The 13,363-nt window shown below is 34.8% G+C and overlaps 2 protein-coding genes and 1 pseudogene across 2 annotated transcripts; all 3 read right to left on the bottom strand.

Annotated features, from left to right (window-relative positions):
* Window positions 1-231: 231 nt before the first annotated feature.
* On the bottom strand, window positions 232-1,173 carry LOC140613418 (olfactory receptor 5AL1-like). Its single transcript, XM_072791945.1, has one exon. The coding sequence runs from the start codon at window positions 1,171-1,173 to the stop codon at window positions 232-234; it is 942 nt and encodes a 313-aa protein (XP_072648046.1).
* A 5,298-nt stretch (window positions 1,174-6,471) lies between these two features.
* On the bottom strand, window positions 6,472-7,440 carry LOC140613632 (olfactory receptor 5AL1-like; annotated as a pseudogene).
* A 4,319-nt stretch (window positions 7,441-11,759) lies between these two features.
* On the bottom strand, window positions 11,760-12,719 carry LOC140613417 (olfactory receptor 8U9). Its single transcript, XM_072791944.1, has one exon. It carries the CDS (start codon window positions 12,717-12,719, stop codon window positions 11,760-11,762), a length of 960 nt encoding a protein of 319 aa, XP_072648045.1.
* Window positions 12,720-13,363: the final 644 nt, after the last annotated feature.

Genomic DNA, 13,363 nt, shown 5'->3' with positions numbered 1-13,363 from the left:
CATGGAAAAACAGAATGGTTGGTTTTATCTCTTTTCTAGAATTCAATCATTGAATGAGTAATGTGTAAGAAAACCAAGAAAACACCTATTTTTTTAAGGAACTAGAGATCAGAGAACTGAGCTTCAGAGAACAAACATTTCTACATTTACTGGCACTGTACCATGTACAAGCCTTCATTGAAACATTCCTAATATTCAGCATTTTTTTTTTTTTAGGAATAACACAACTCATTATCGATTACTAGAATATACCTTTTCAAATATTTTCTTGAAGGCATTTTTTACCTCCTGATTCCTCAAGCTGTAAATTAACGGGTTTAGCATGGGAATCACCACTGCATAGAATACTGAGGCAAATTTGTCTTTATCCAGTGAGTGGCTTGACTTGGGGCGCAGGTACATAAAACTGAGGGTCCCATAATACATAGTAATAGAAAACAGGTGAGAAGCACAGGTGGAAAAGGCTTTTTGTCTTCCTGCAGCAGAATGGATCTTTAAGATGGCAAAGACAATGAACCCATAGGATATAAGAACAATGATAAGAGAGCAGAAGACATTGAACCCAGCAATGATGAGCAACATCAATTCTTTGACTTGAGTGTCAGAGCAGGCCAGAGCAATCAAGGGAACATCATCACAGTAGAACTGGTTGACCACATTGGAATCACAGAAAGACATGTGGAATGTAACCATTGTTTGTATGAGCCCCACAGTGAATCCATAAATATAAGAACTAGTGACCAACTGGATGCAGAGTTTCTTGGACATGAGAATGATGTAGAGTAGAGGGCTACAGATGGCCACATACCGGTCATAGGCCATGACAGAGAGCATTAGTAATTCCCAAACTGAAAATGTGATAAAGCAACATACTTGAGTGGCACATGCATAAAATGGCATACTTTTAATTTCACGTAGAGAGTTCACCAGTGTGTTTGGAGTGATGGCAGAGGTACCATAAAAATCAACAAAAGCCAGATGACAGAGGAAAAAATACATGGGGGTGTGAAGTTGAGGACTGATTTGGATGAGCACAATCAAACCAAGATTACCCAAGACAGTAACTAAGTATATCAATAGGAATACACAGAAAAGAACGGCCTGAATCTCCGGATTATCTGTGAGGCCCAAGAGAATAAACTCAGTGACTGCTGAGTGATTGCCTTTTGCCATGAAAGATGGGCAATAGACAATAAACAATAAACGACAAATCTACAATGAACTCTTTTAGAGGACACACCCTGAATAATCGTTACTCTGTAAGGAATAAATGATCAATCCAATGTGAGAAGATAGCCCTGGCGAACCAAGGTGTTATGTTAAATTCAGCCAAAGCAGAATCTGGATAAGCACTTTGAATTGTGTGTGGATTTCACTTATGCTTTCAACGTGAAAGGATTTGGTCCAGACAGAAGTTCCATGATATAAAATCCACTAAGAAGCTGTAAAAGAAGAAAGAGAGTATTTTGATTAAAATTTTATAATCAATACTGTGCTGTGCAAAGCCTGTGCTGTATTTTTCTTTAAATATAAATAAATAAAAAGGAACATTAAGAATCTAAGTGGCTTTTACAGCGTATCTCAAAATGATTTAAGTTGTAAGTGTATCTCATAAAATTGCTATAATTTCATCATTTTGTCAGAATATTAAAGATTACTGAAATCAAGTGGAGAAAATATAAAAGGGAAGTCAGAATAAAAATATTAGCACTATTTATTTATAGGCATCCTATTTGGTATAATTTTTACAATTTTCTTCTTTTTACTTCTCTCTAGTTTTTTTTTTTTTTTCAATACACACATAATATTAATATTAAGGAAAAATAGGACTGTGATTTTTCTGGCTTGTCTTTCGGCAAAAAGCACACCAGGGAATGATTTTCCACATTGTAAAATAGCTTTCAATGATTAGGAGACATTATTTTGCCTTCTTTCTTCAAGTATATAAATGACCCAAAGTGACTAGAATAGAAGGAACGTTTAGAACAACTACATTTTATAGAACATTTCCATAAACCCAGGCTGGATTCTGAATGTATGAAAGCTTGCAGAATTGAAATCATTCCCTTTCCTTTCTTAAGCACAGCAGAGGGTAAGTTAACTTGATTTTCCTTTATCACGACATTGTCTCATATTACTTCACATGATCAGGACACAGATGGTCAAGACAGATAAAACATAGTAAAATATAAAAAATACTTCCTTCACTTAAATTTTGATTAGCATCTCCTTGGAAACTTTATCTTACTTACTATTTTATTTTTTCTCTCTCCCCTTTAGCATTTTTAGCTACGCATCTTGGAACAGGCATCTACCCCCATTTTCTCAATCATTTTACTATAACTGACCCCTAATTTTATTTTTGCTTCCAGTCTTTCTTAGGTCTTTCTGTTCCTCACATTTTAGCTTATATGAACTTTTATAGACCAGTCTTCATTTTTATGTTCTTGTGATATAATCCTTCAATGTCTTCCCTTAGCTCCCCAGATAGAATTCTAAGGTCTTTAATAAGGCTGACATAACTCTTGAAAATCTAATTCCTTCATCTCAGAACAGGCTGGTTTCTTGTGATTTTCTTCATATAGTATTTATATCACAGGTATTCCAAACTACCATAGTGATTTGAATGTAAGCCACAATTTTATACACATTATTATCTTTGCCCAGAACACTTTCCCTTTGTATTCCTTTTTTTTTTTTTTTTTTTTACTTCTCTTCTACTACACTTTCTGTGCTCTGTTGTACCATTTCCTTTTGGAGGCTTTCCTGGCCTCTCATGGCAGATTAAGTGGTCCTCTTATATACATTTTTGCAGACATTAATTCTTTCAACATAGCACTTGCTACACTATATGGCAACCAATGGTTAATATGTCTGTAGCACATTCTAAATTTAAACATGTTATTTCTAAGAAATAATATTTGTATTTTATACCCAATTTAATCACCTACCTTTCATAGTATCTAATACCAAGAAGATGGTCAATAACTATCAGTTCAATAATTAAGTGAATAAAGTTATAGATATGTAAGTCCAGATATATTTTCCCTATGATCTGATATCTTTCAATATTCAATACACTGTTATTGAGTTCAGCCACAATCCCCTGAGTAGTCTGGTCTAGTGCTCCTGAAAGGGATCTCCATGAATCCAGTAACATTTAAAATTATCTGGGTATTTGGAGACAACCTCATATTGTGTGTGTGGTCCCTCAAGAAAATTTTTTTGGGTATTCCATTATTTTTAACAAGCATTGGATAGCAATATAATTATACGTATTCAAAAAACAAGCAGTTATTTGATGTTTAGTGTTTGGGGACCAAATTATTTCCTTTGAAGTGATAGATCACCTGGGCTATTACTTAATGGAAGAATCTAGGGTAGAAGAACATTTTAATGATCTCTTTTGGGAAAACAGTTTGAGTAATTGCTATTTCCACTTTGATTATTTGCTATATCTGCTTTACCTTTTGTCACATTGGTTTCATATTAAAATTATGAATTTATTTAAAATAAACGTGTAGGTCCTGAGCCTTGTATTTAACAGCAGTTTTTGAAAACCATTGAACAAAAACCAATTTCCTGATTAGAAACATTGAAATCTTTTGACTGAGATTAATGTCTCAAACTGTTGTCATGATTGACATTACAGTCCAAAAGCAAAGATGAATTTAAAAGAATGTTCATTATTCTCTTTGGTCTCTAGGAAACTAAATGCATACAAATCACAGGGCAACAAGAACTACCTTGTAGTCAATTCTCAGAAGTGAATGAACCTGTCTATCTAAATTTGCTTTCAATGAAAACAAATGGTGTCCATAGCATTGAACTACTGTGCTGTTTAGCCTCAGCACCATCTACACAGAATAGAAAACGGATGAGGTCTGAAGTAATATCTCCTTTTGGTTTTGATTTGCATTTTCCTCATGACTAATGATGTTGAACATCTTTTCATATACCTATTGACCTTTCACTCATCTTCCTTGAAAAAATATTTATAAAATGCTTTTTCCATTTGATAAACAAACAAAGAAATACCTGTAAAGGAAATACAGCTGTTATCTTAGGGATGAGGAGGTCATAGCAAAGCAAAGGAAAGAAAAGGAGATGAAGTCTGAGAGTTTACATGAGTGCATCACTCAGAACTTTGTGGGTCAATGTAAAGCCTTTGCCTTTTATTTTGAATAAAATGAGATGCACTAGAAGGTTTCTAACATAAAGGTCTCTTTTTTTTTCTCACTTTCGATTTACTTTTGTTCTTTAATTCCTTAAAATTTTAATATGCCTCTAAAACCAAAATGCATGGCAAAATATTTTCAAAATAAGATGGTGGTGTTCCATATCTGTCAGCACTCACTTCATTCCCTGTCTTCCCTACAGGAAACTGCTTTTGTTCATTTTGACTTGTCCTTTCAATGTAGTTTTTTATTTTTTTTTAACCAGATGTAATAAAATACATGCACATATCTTTTTTTTTTTTTTTGAGAGAGAGAGAGAAAGAGAGAGAAAGAGAGGCTGGGGAGCGGCAGAGGGAGAGGGAAAGAGACAATCTTAATCTCCATGCTAAGTGTGGAGCCCTACAGGGGGCTTGATTTTATGACCCTGAGATCGTGACCGAGCCAAAGTCAAGACGTAGATGCTTAACTGACTGAGCCACTCAGGTGCCATATATATATGTAATATATATTTATTATACATATTTTTATATATAAAAATATAATAATCTCCTTTAATCTTTAATATTTAATAATCTCCTTTCCTTCTTTCATATGAAATATACTTTTTTCATTTCAGTAATATATTGATATTTCTTTTTAATATTTTTCTGATTTAATAGTATATTCTCATGTTCATCATGTAGCACACCTAGAAATCATCCTCATTTCTGGAATAGCTGTCCTTACCATTGGATATTTGGGTACCAATATGTTGCTAATATAAATAATATCCCAGTAAATAACTTTGCACATGTGTTCTTTTGCATCTTGTGCTAGTATTTATTTGGGATAGTTTCTTAGTGTTGTGCCCGAGATTGCAAATCCAAGAAACCACTGAGGAGCTGACATCGATGCAAACACAGGAGGGTTTATTTACAAGCTCGAGCCTGGGTCCAAGTATACCCGACACAGCGGAGCAGGGACTTCAACCGCGAGACTAAGAGGCTGAGCAACTTTACAGGGGCCAGGGGCCAATGGGATACGCAGAAAGTTGCACAGTCATGCTGGTCCACTCGCAGGTGGCTGATTGAATTACATTTTACCCTAAAGTATCCATTTGAACTGGCCTATCACTGAGCCGATTTCCCATTAGGGTGTGCCCTGGGCTTGACTAGGGTGGGGCAGTGCCCTAAGCAGGTCGGCACAAGGCAGGTACAGCACAAAATGGAGTGAGTCCTGCTCTGCTTGTCCAGGGGTAGGGGATTTTTGTTAAATTTCCTGGGTCCCACACTTAGAAGAGGGATTGTTGACTGTAGTAATTTTGCTAGATATTGCCACATATCTCTCCATAGGCATTACATGATTTTTCTATCAGCAGTACATTACAGTATCTATTTCCCCTCACCTAGACAAATTTTTGTGTTTTGAAATCCTCATGAGAATTGATATCTCTCAATGTTTTATATTTAAGTTGAAGGAGACTGTCAGCTAGATGGTATTTCCCCTTTCCCTTTGCATACAAATCTGGATTTTTTGAGATCTAAGCTTCTAAAAGAAAAAGCTTATAAATTGTTGGTGAAATGATACTTTTAATAATTTGTGGTTGAATCAATCAATAAAGGACGGATATCGATGAGTTAATTGTCATTTAAAAATAAATGAGATGTCCAGAATTTAGATCACGTAAATAGGATTTGGGGATCAAAATGAACTTTTGGAATATTTCAGCATTTAACAGAATGTCTGACTCATTTCTCCAATTATGTTATTAAAAAATGTTTACAGAATGAGCGTTAAAAATGAAAGGATCATTTCTCAGCCTTTTGGTTAAGATCAAGTGTAAACAAATTGAGGAAATTTGTCAGCTCATTTTTTACATTAATGAGAATTGTGTCTTCTAGCAACAGGTCTTATTGAAAACATTCTTGAATTTTATTTCATCAATGGCTTCCTTCTTTATAGATCACCAGCATGCACTTATAGTAGCTTGATGAACTGTTGGGAAAATCAGTTCCAGGAGTACATAGTATTGATGATGCCAGCACAGTAGAATCTACCTGCATCTGACAATGAGGTGGCCAGAAATCAGACTATGGCTTTTGCATGCCAACTCTGAGGATATTCAGTTAGACCATAGATCATCTATTTTATAGTAGAAGATACCTTTTCTATAATCCTTTTTAAAAAGATTTTAATTATTTATTTGACAGAGAGAGAGTACAAGCAGGGGGAGGCACAGACAAAAGAAGAGGGAGAGGCAGGCTCCCCTCTGAGCAGGAAGCCTGATGTGGAGCTCCATCCCAGGACCCTAGGATTACAACCAGAGCCAAAGGCAGATGCTTAGCTGACTGAACCACCGAGGCACCCCTTCCATAATTCTTTTCAAAACATTTTTTACTTCCTGGTTCCTCAGGCTGTACATTAAAGGATTTAGCATGGGGATTAATACAATATTAGAAAACAGAAGCTGTCTTGTCAGTATCTAGAGAATGGCTTGTTTTTGGCTGCATATACATGAAGATGATTGTGCTATAAAATATAGTGAAGGAAGTCAGAGGGGAGGCACAAGTAGAAAATGCTTTTTGCCTACCATCAGATGAATTAATCTTCAGAATGGCAAATAGAATGAATATGTAAGAGATGGAGATAATAATAAGAGAACAAAGGGTATTTAAACAGTAAGTGTGAACAATACTAGTTCTTTGGTATCTTTGTAATGGGTTTTACAGCACCCCGGACCAACCAGGGGAACATCATCACAGTAGAAGTGATTTATTATATTTGAATTACAGAAAGATAAGTGGAATGTAAGGACTGCCTGTAGGAAACCCACAGAAAAGCCATACAAATATGAACTAACCACCATTTGAATACAGACCCTTCTGTTAATGATAGTGGTGAAGGGTTGCAAATGGCGACATACCTATCATATGCCATGATGGAGAGCAAATACACTTCATAAACCACAAACATGATAAAGTAACACAAGTGAGTGGCACAAGCAGGTAAGGATATCTCTTAATTTCTTGGAGACGGTTCACCAGGGTGTTAGGGGAAATAGAAGAGGTCTAGCAAAAATCCAGGAAAAAAAGTAGGATGCTGAGGAAAAAATACATAGGTGGGTATTGGCTGAGAATTGATATGAATTAGCATAATTAACCCAAGATTACCTGTGACGCTAATTAAGTAGATCAATAGACCCTGAAAGGAAGGGTTTGAAGCTATGTTGTGTGAGTCCCAAGAGGTTGAACTCAGTTATTTCTGAATTATTGCCTTCAGCCATGGAAGATATGTAGAAGCATTTCATATTGTTTTCTCTAGAATATCTATGCTATGCTGGATAATCTTCTACTTCTTGGATTAAGAATTTAACTCACACTTATTTTATGGTGACCTTATTGAAAAGATAATCCTCACTGGTCCTATGAGCCATTCTCAGGTTTCAATACTGCCTGCTTTTGTTTTAAGGGAATTGCTCCAGGAAGAAATTCCAACATGCTCAGTGGTCTGGTGGATTGATGAAGAAGACAGAATGTCTTGAATTAAAATGTGGAATCTCCTATATACAATGAAAAAACCTAGTATTACGTATTAGCAGAAAAATATTTCAGTGATAAAAGAAATGGGAGCACATTTCAGAGTAATATATTAAGATTAAATACTGAACATTTCAACTCAACTGAGAATTAAAACAACCATGAGTCTCACTAAATATTACTCTTAGTGGGCTAGTCAATGCAATAAAGGAAGGGTTAAATATTATTTATAAAGTATATGATATTATATCTGCACCAATACATTCAGTGGAAAAATATTAGATTTGTTACAATTGTGGAAAACTCTTCTGTCACAAGTCAATATAATGAAAATGATGTTATGGTAAAAATGTAACTTCAAAGAAATGTGAAAATAAAATTTTTAGGATTCCATTTAAGATAATAAATTTAAAACGTAGGGTTTAATTTAATATTTAACTTAGCAAAATGTTGACCCTATATGTTCCTGTTGTTTATGTTAAAGCTGCATGAACTTATAGTTTCATATTATTTCTTAGTGGAATGGTATTTAGGAAAGAAGAAAAATGTATAAGTTTATTCAGATATATAATGCATGCTGGGTAAATCTATACTAAATAAACTTGCAAGAACAGCCTAGACATTTCTTATAGTATAATGGAGATTTATTTATGTTTACAAATAGTAAACTATATTATAAACTACAGAATGTAAAATAAAGTGAGAATCTGTGACAGAACAGACACAGTTAATATACTGTGAACTTTATTAACCGCTTTCAAAGAAAATGCTTATTTATAGCATCTATTGATTTTCTGATTTCTATGGTGTAAATATTCCCACCACCACTGATTTCAAGCTACAAACTTGAAGCCATGAACATGGAGTTGGGAATAAACACAGACTATACCTTTTTCAAGCTATTAGGAGAAGCACTGATAGTAGTTACACAAAGTAGCTTAGTATTATAAGCAAAATAATATGAAATATTACATTATACCATATGCTAGAGAAAACTTAAAATCAATGATAAGTCTCTCTTCACAATATATTTGTATTTATAATTATAAATATCTCTCCCCAATATACTGATTAATTTCAAAGAGAAAAAGTTCATTTTATAAAATAGAAAGGATCAGCTAACAATAAGTTGTTCATTAGATTGATCAAATTAAAAGAATGATAATGCCCACAATTGGTAAAGGTGTAGGAAAACAAATATAACCTTACACATCCAACGGAGGTGAGATGTGTCTTTATCTTCCTGGAAGCCGATGTAATAGTAAGCATCAAAATTGTTTAAGTTAGTCCTGCTATTGATACAATGATTTTAATGCGAGGCAAAAAAGTAGGCAAGTATATGAGTGGTTTCATTTTTACTTACCAAAAAAATGAACGTTGTCTAAAAATATTCTGATAGTTATTCAGCTATTGTACATCTCAGTACAATATTAAGTAGCTGATCAAAAGCTTAAATATGTTTACAGTTATTAATATTCTAAAATCTTCCCAGTATATCATATTGAAAAGAGCAGCATGCTAAACAGATTATATATTGTTAAATGATTTCTGTATATGGACATCATATTATGACCTATAAGTTACACCTATGAGGTGCTATTATGGCCCTTCCTCCCTTCCTACTCATTGAAATCATCCTTTATACTTTTGCATTCTACTCAGCTTCAAAACCTCCATTGCAATTTCACATGTACATTTTCATGTTACCATGCATCCACATCTATGAATACTGACAAATTAATTTTTCATATTGGTTATTCCTATATTTTGTGCTTATCTGGTGCCCATATGGTGTTTGAAGTGTTCCTAATCATTTACCACTAAAAATGACTTCATGATTCCACATTTTTGGGGGGCAATAGTTCATTGTGATATGTGACAAAAGTGGACTAATTTGTTAACAAATTAAAAACGATTCTCAAAGAGGACAAAACCAATTTTAAAAATCACCAAGTCTGAAGCAAAAATCATGACAACTTTTTTCTCTTATATTAAAATTATGTAGCAAATCTTCAGTTCTAATCTGAAGTTCTTAAATCTTACTTTGAGTAATTTCCTAAATGTTCAGCATTTAAAATTAAGAGTAAGATATCTAAAAATGTCAATTTATTTATTTAAAGATTTTATTTATTTATTCATGAAAGACACACAGAGACATAGGCAGAGGGAAAAGCAGGCTACATGCAGGGAGCCAGATGTGGGACTCCATCCGGGGATTCCAGGATTACACCCTGAGCTGCAGGCAGACAATTGCTGAGTCACACAGGCATCCCACAAATTGTCAATTTAAAAAGTCTTTTACTCTGAAATGTGTTTTTTAATCCATTGCCATTTTAAATCCTATGACCATAGATTCATCAGATGATATTGTTTTTACCTTCTTACTGCTGAAGAAACTGAGGAATAATTTGTAAGTGGAATAAATTGTCTAGGATCTTTGATTCAGTCAAAGTTGGACCCAGATTTTATACTCAGGCTTTTAGACTCCAAGGAATCCATGCTTTTTAATGGTACAGCTGTGGGACAGTGAATGCACCAGCCTGCCCAAACAGGAAATGGTGAATTCAAGGACGTTGATAATAAGCTTTTGGTATATAGCTTCCAGACTCATGATCTGCTGAAGGAGTTTTGTCAGAAAACAGGCCTGAAATGTTCAAATAGTAGGTAAATGTGTTTAATGGAAAGATACTTTTGAGAATCATAAATCAGAGTAGCCAGCCCTGAGTCTCTATGATCTATCAAAACGTACAGTAAGATAAAGAGAACCCTGACCTGAAGCAAGTTTAAATATGATCTTCTCTCTCTGGCTATTAATAGCATCTTAGTCTTTGGTCATTAAGCATTTATGGGACCCCTAGATTGAAAAACAAATTTAATAATATGCATGAGTTGCAAATTCAAAACCATTTTCCATGTAATTTAAAATTGTAAGAAGATCTTTGCATTTATTTGAAACATATGCATACGTATCTACATATCTATATATACCTATATTATATATCATTATATTATATTTCATATAATATCTTCATATAGGGATCATAAAATCTATAAATATACATGTATGTATATTTGTTTGTAACAGAATTATCAATTGTGTATAGTAATCTTTATTTATAAGTTGCTCCTCAAGTTCATCAGAACATCTGGGATTAGAACTCAGGTCTTTAGGCTAATTGAAGGAAGGAACCTGATATATGGGTATCCATCATTTCCTATGACCCTTCTCATGTTGTTTCATCTTGAAGAAGGCTCCAAAATGAGTATCATTGTCCTCATTTAATTGAGAAACTAGTGAAAGCCTATACATAAGCTACATTGTGCAATGGGTTCGTTGTGTTTAAGCTATACCTTGATTAATAAGGATTGACTTACCCAAGTTTTGCCTAGTATAACTTATGATCCTTACTACTGGCAAAATGTTCTATGATGTTTCCATTGTTTTGAGTTAATTTGGAATGGATGATCCCCTTGGGATACTAACCCTAAATTACTTTATTATTATTTTTTTTATTTTAGTTAATTGGAAAAACTATATGAGATCTCATAGGCTTACAAAAAGCAGTTTACTTAGCCTTTTGGGACCAAGCCAGACTTCCAGGTCAGTAGAAAGTTGTGTTAAGTCAGTCACAGAGTAAAGTTAGGATGTAGCACTATTCTTTTTAATAAAGGTGGTTTGTTAAATTACAATATGGAACAGTTTTATATTGTCATATTTTCCCAAGAAATTAGCATATCAGGAAAAGAGTATTTACACTATGCATCTTTGCTTTTCAGACGGCATATTGTTAATATAGCTAGAGAATTCTGAACTGGAAATTTGGAGAGGCAGAGTCTGAACTTTTGTCCATGTTCTGCCTATAACTAGTTATGTACCAAATTAATGGCTTTTTATGCAATTTTTTTTATTTGAGAATTGGGAAACTCAATAATTTCCTATGGATCAAAGATAAATTGTATGCAGTGAACAAATATAACAGAAATCACATATTAAAAATAGGCATCTGATAGTTTTTTAAGAGGAAAAACCAGACTGTAAAGAAAAGTCTGTTTATATTTATTCAAGTCACTTCTTTAATTTCATGAACATAAAAGCCTGGTTTCTACTGATGATAACTTTCTTCAAGGCATCTTTCACCTCCTTATTCCTGAGGCTGTAGATAAGAGGGTTCAACATGGGAATGATCACTGTGTAGAAGACTGAGGCCATTTTGTCTGTGTCTAGGGAATGGTTTGAGCTCGGCTGTAAGTACATAAAGATGAGGGTCCCATAGAAGATGGTGACTGCCAGCATGTGAGAGCCACATGTGGAGAAAGCCTTGCGCCTGCCCTCGGCTGAGCGCATCCTCAGGATGGCAGAAATAATGTATGTATAGGAGACGAAGACAATCAAAAGGGAAGAAATGAACATGATCCCAGCACAGGCAAAGATCCACAGCTGTTTGGAGTGAGTGTCTGAACAGGTTAGCCTAAGGAGAGGCATGTCATCACAATAGAAATGATTGATGATATTGGAATGACAATAGGAGAGGCGAAAAGTGAGGATGGTATGAAATAGTGCAACCAGGAAGCTATAGCTGTAGGGAACAGCTACAAGCTGAATGCAGATTCCTGGGGACATTACAACCATGTAGAGGAGAGGGTTACAAATGGCCACGTATCGGTCATAGGCCATGGATGCCAGTAGCAAGCACTCAGCAGTCATGAAGGCCAGGAAACAGCCTAATTGAGCAGCACATGCATTGAAGGAGATAACATTTTGTTTGTACAAGAAATTGCCAAGCATTTTGGGTGTAATGACAGAAGCATAACAGAAATCAACAAAAGCTAGGTTGCTAAGAAAGAAGTACATTGGTGTGTTGAGTCTTGAGTCTGTTCTAATGACTAGGATCAAACCCAGGTTACCTACTACTGTGAAGAGGTAGATAGATAAGAAAGCCACAAAGAGGGGCATCTTCAACTCCTGACGATCTGTGAGGCCCATGAGAATAAATTCTGTCACTTGGGTGCAATTTCTCTGGGCCATGTCTTTGGTGTATCTGGATGAAGAGAGGAGAATTAGGTCTAGCTTAATTAAATCAAATGTAATGTATAGCTCCCTCTCCTCCCCCACCCAAACTCTCAGAACCCAGTCTCCTTTATGGAGACTTCATTACATAGTCCTGACTGGTTTAAGTCATTGGTCATTGGCTGGTTCAAAGCCCAGGCCCCCACTCTAGGATGGAGTCCAAAAATTATGCCTTTAATATAACAAGACACCTATTCAACCTTCATCTCTCTGAAGCCTTTTCAGAACTGTGAACAAAGACCAAATCTATCTGAAAAATAAATACTTCTTATAAATCATTACATCACAATGTTACAAAAATATGAGACTAAAGTTTCAATCATGGCAATGCAGTGTACTAGCAATTGTGTCCCTTTTCAAAGCGTTCAAACTTTCTTGGCTTGTTCGATGAAATTCAAAACGTGGGTAATCTTCTGAAGGAGTAAGTGTAAAATTTCCATTGGGGCTCATCCAATTTATTACATCTCTGAGAAAGAAAGAAGATGCCCTGGAGCTTCTAGCTCATTTAGCATTTTTATAATGAACAGTTGCTCTTCTAATGACAGATAACTATTGAAAGATGGTATTTTGTTGAGATTTAAGTCAAGAAGAATAATAGAAGA

This window comes from Canis lupus, chromosome 21 (genome assembly GCF_048164855.1).
Source record: "Canis lupus baileyi chromosome 21, mCanLup2.hap1, whole genome shotgun sequence".
Classification (NCBI taxonomy): Eukaryota; Metazoa; Chordata; class Mammalia; order Carnivora; family Canidae; genus Canis; species Canis lupus.
This window is presented reverse-complemented; position numbering and strand designations above follow the sequence as displayed.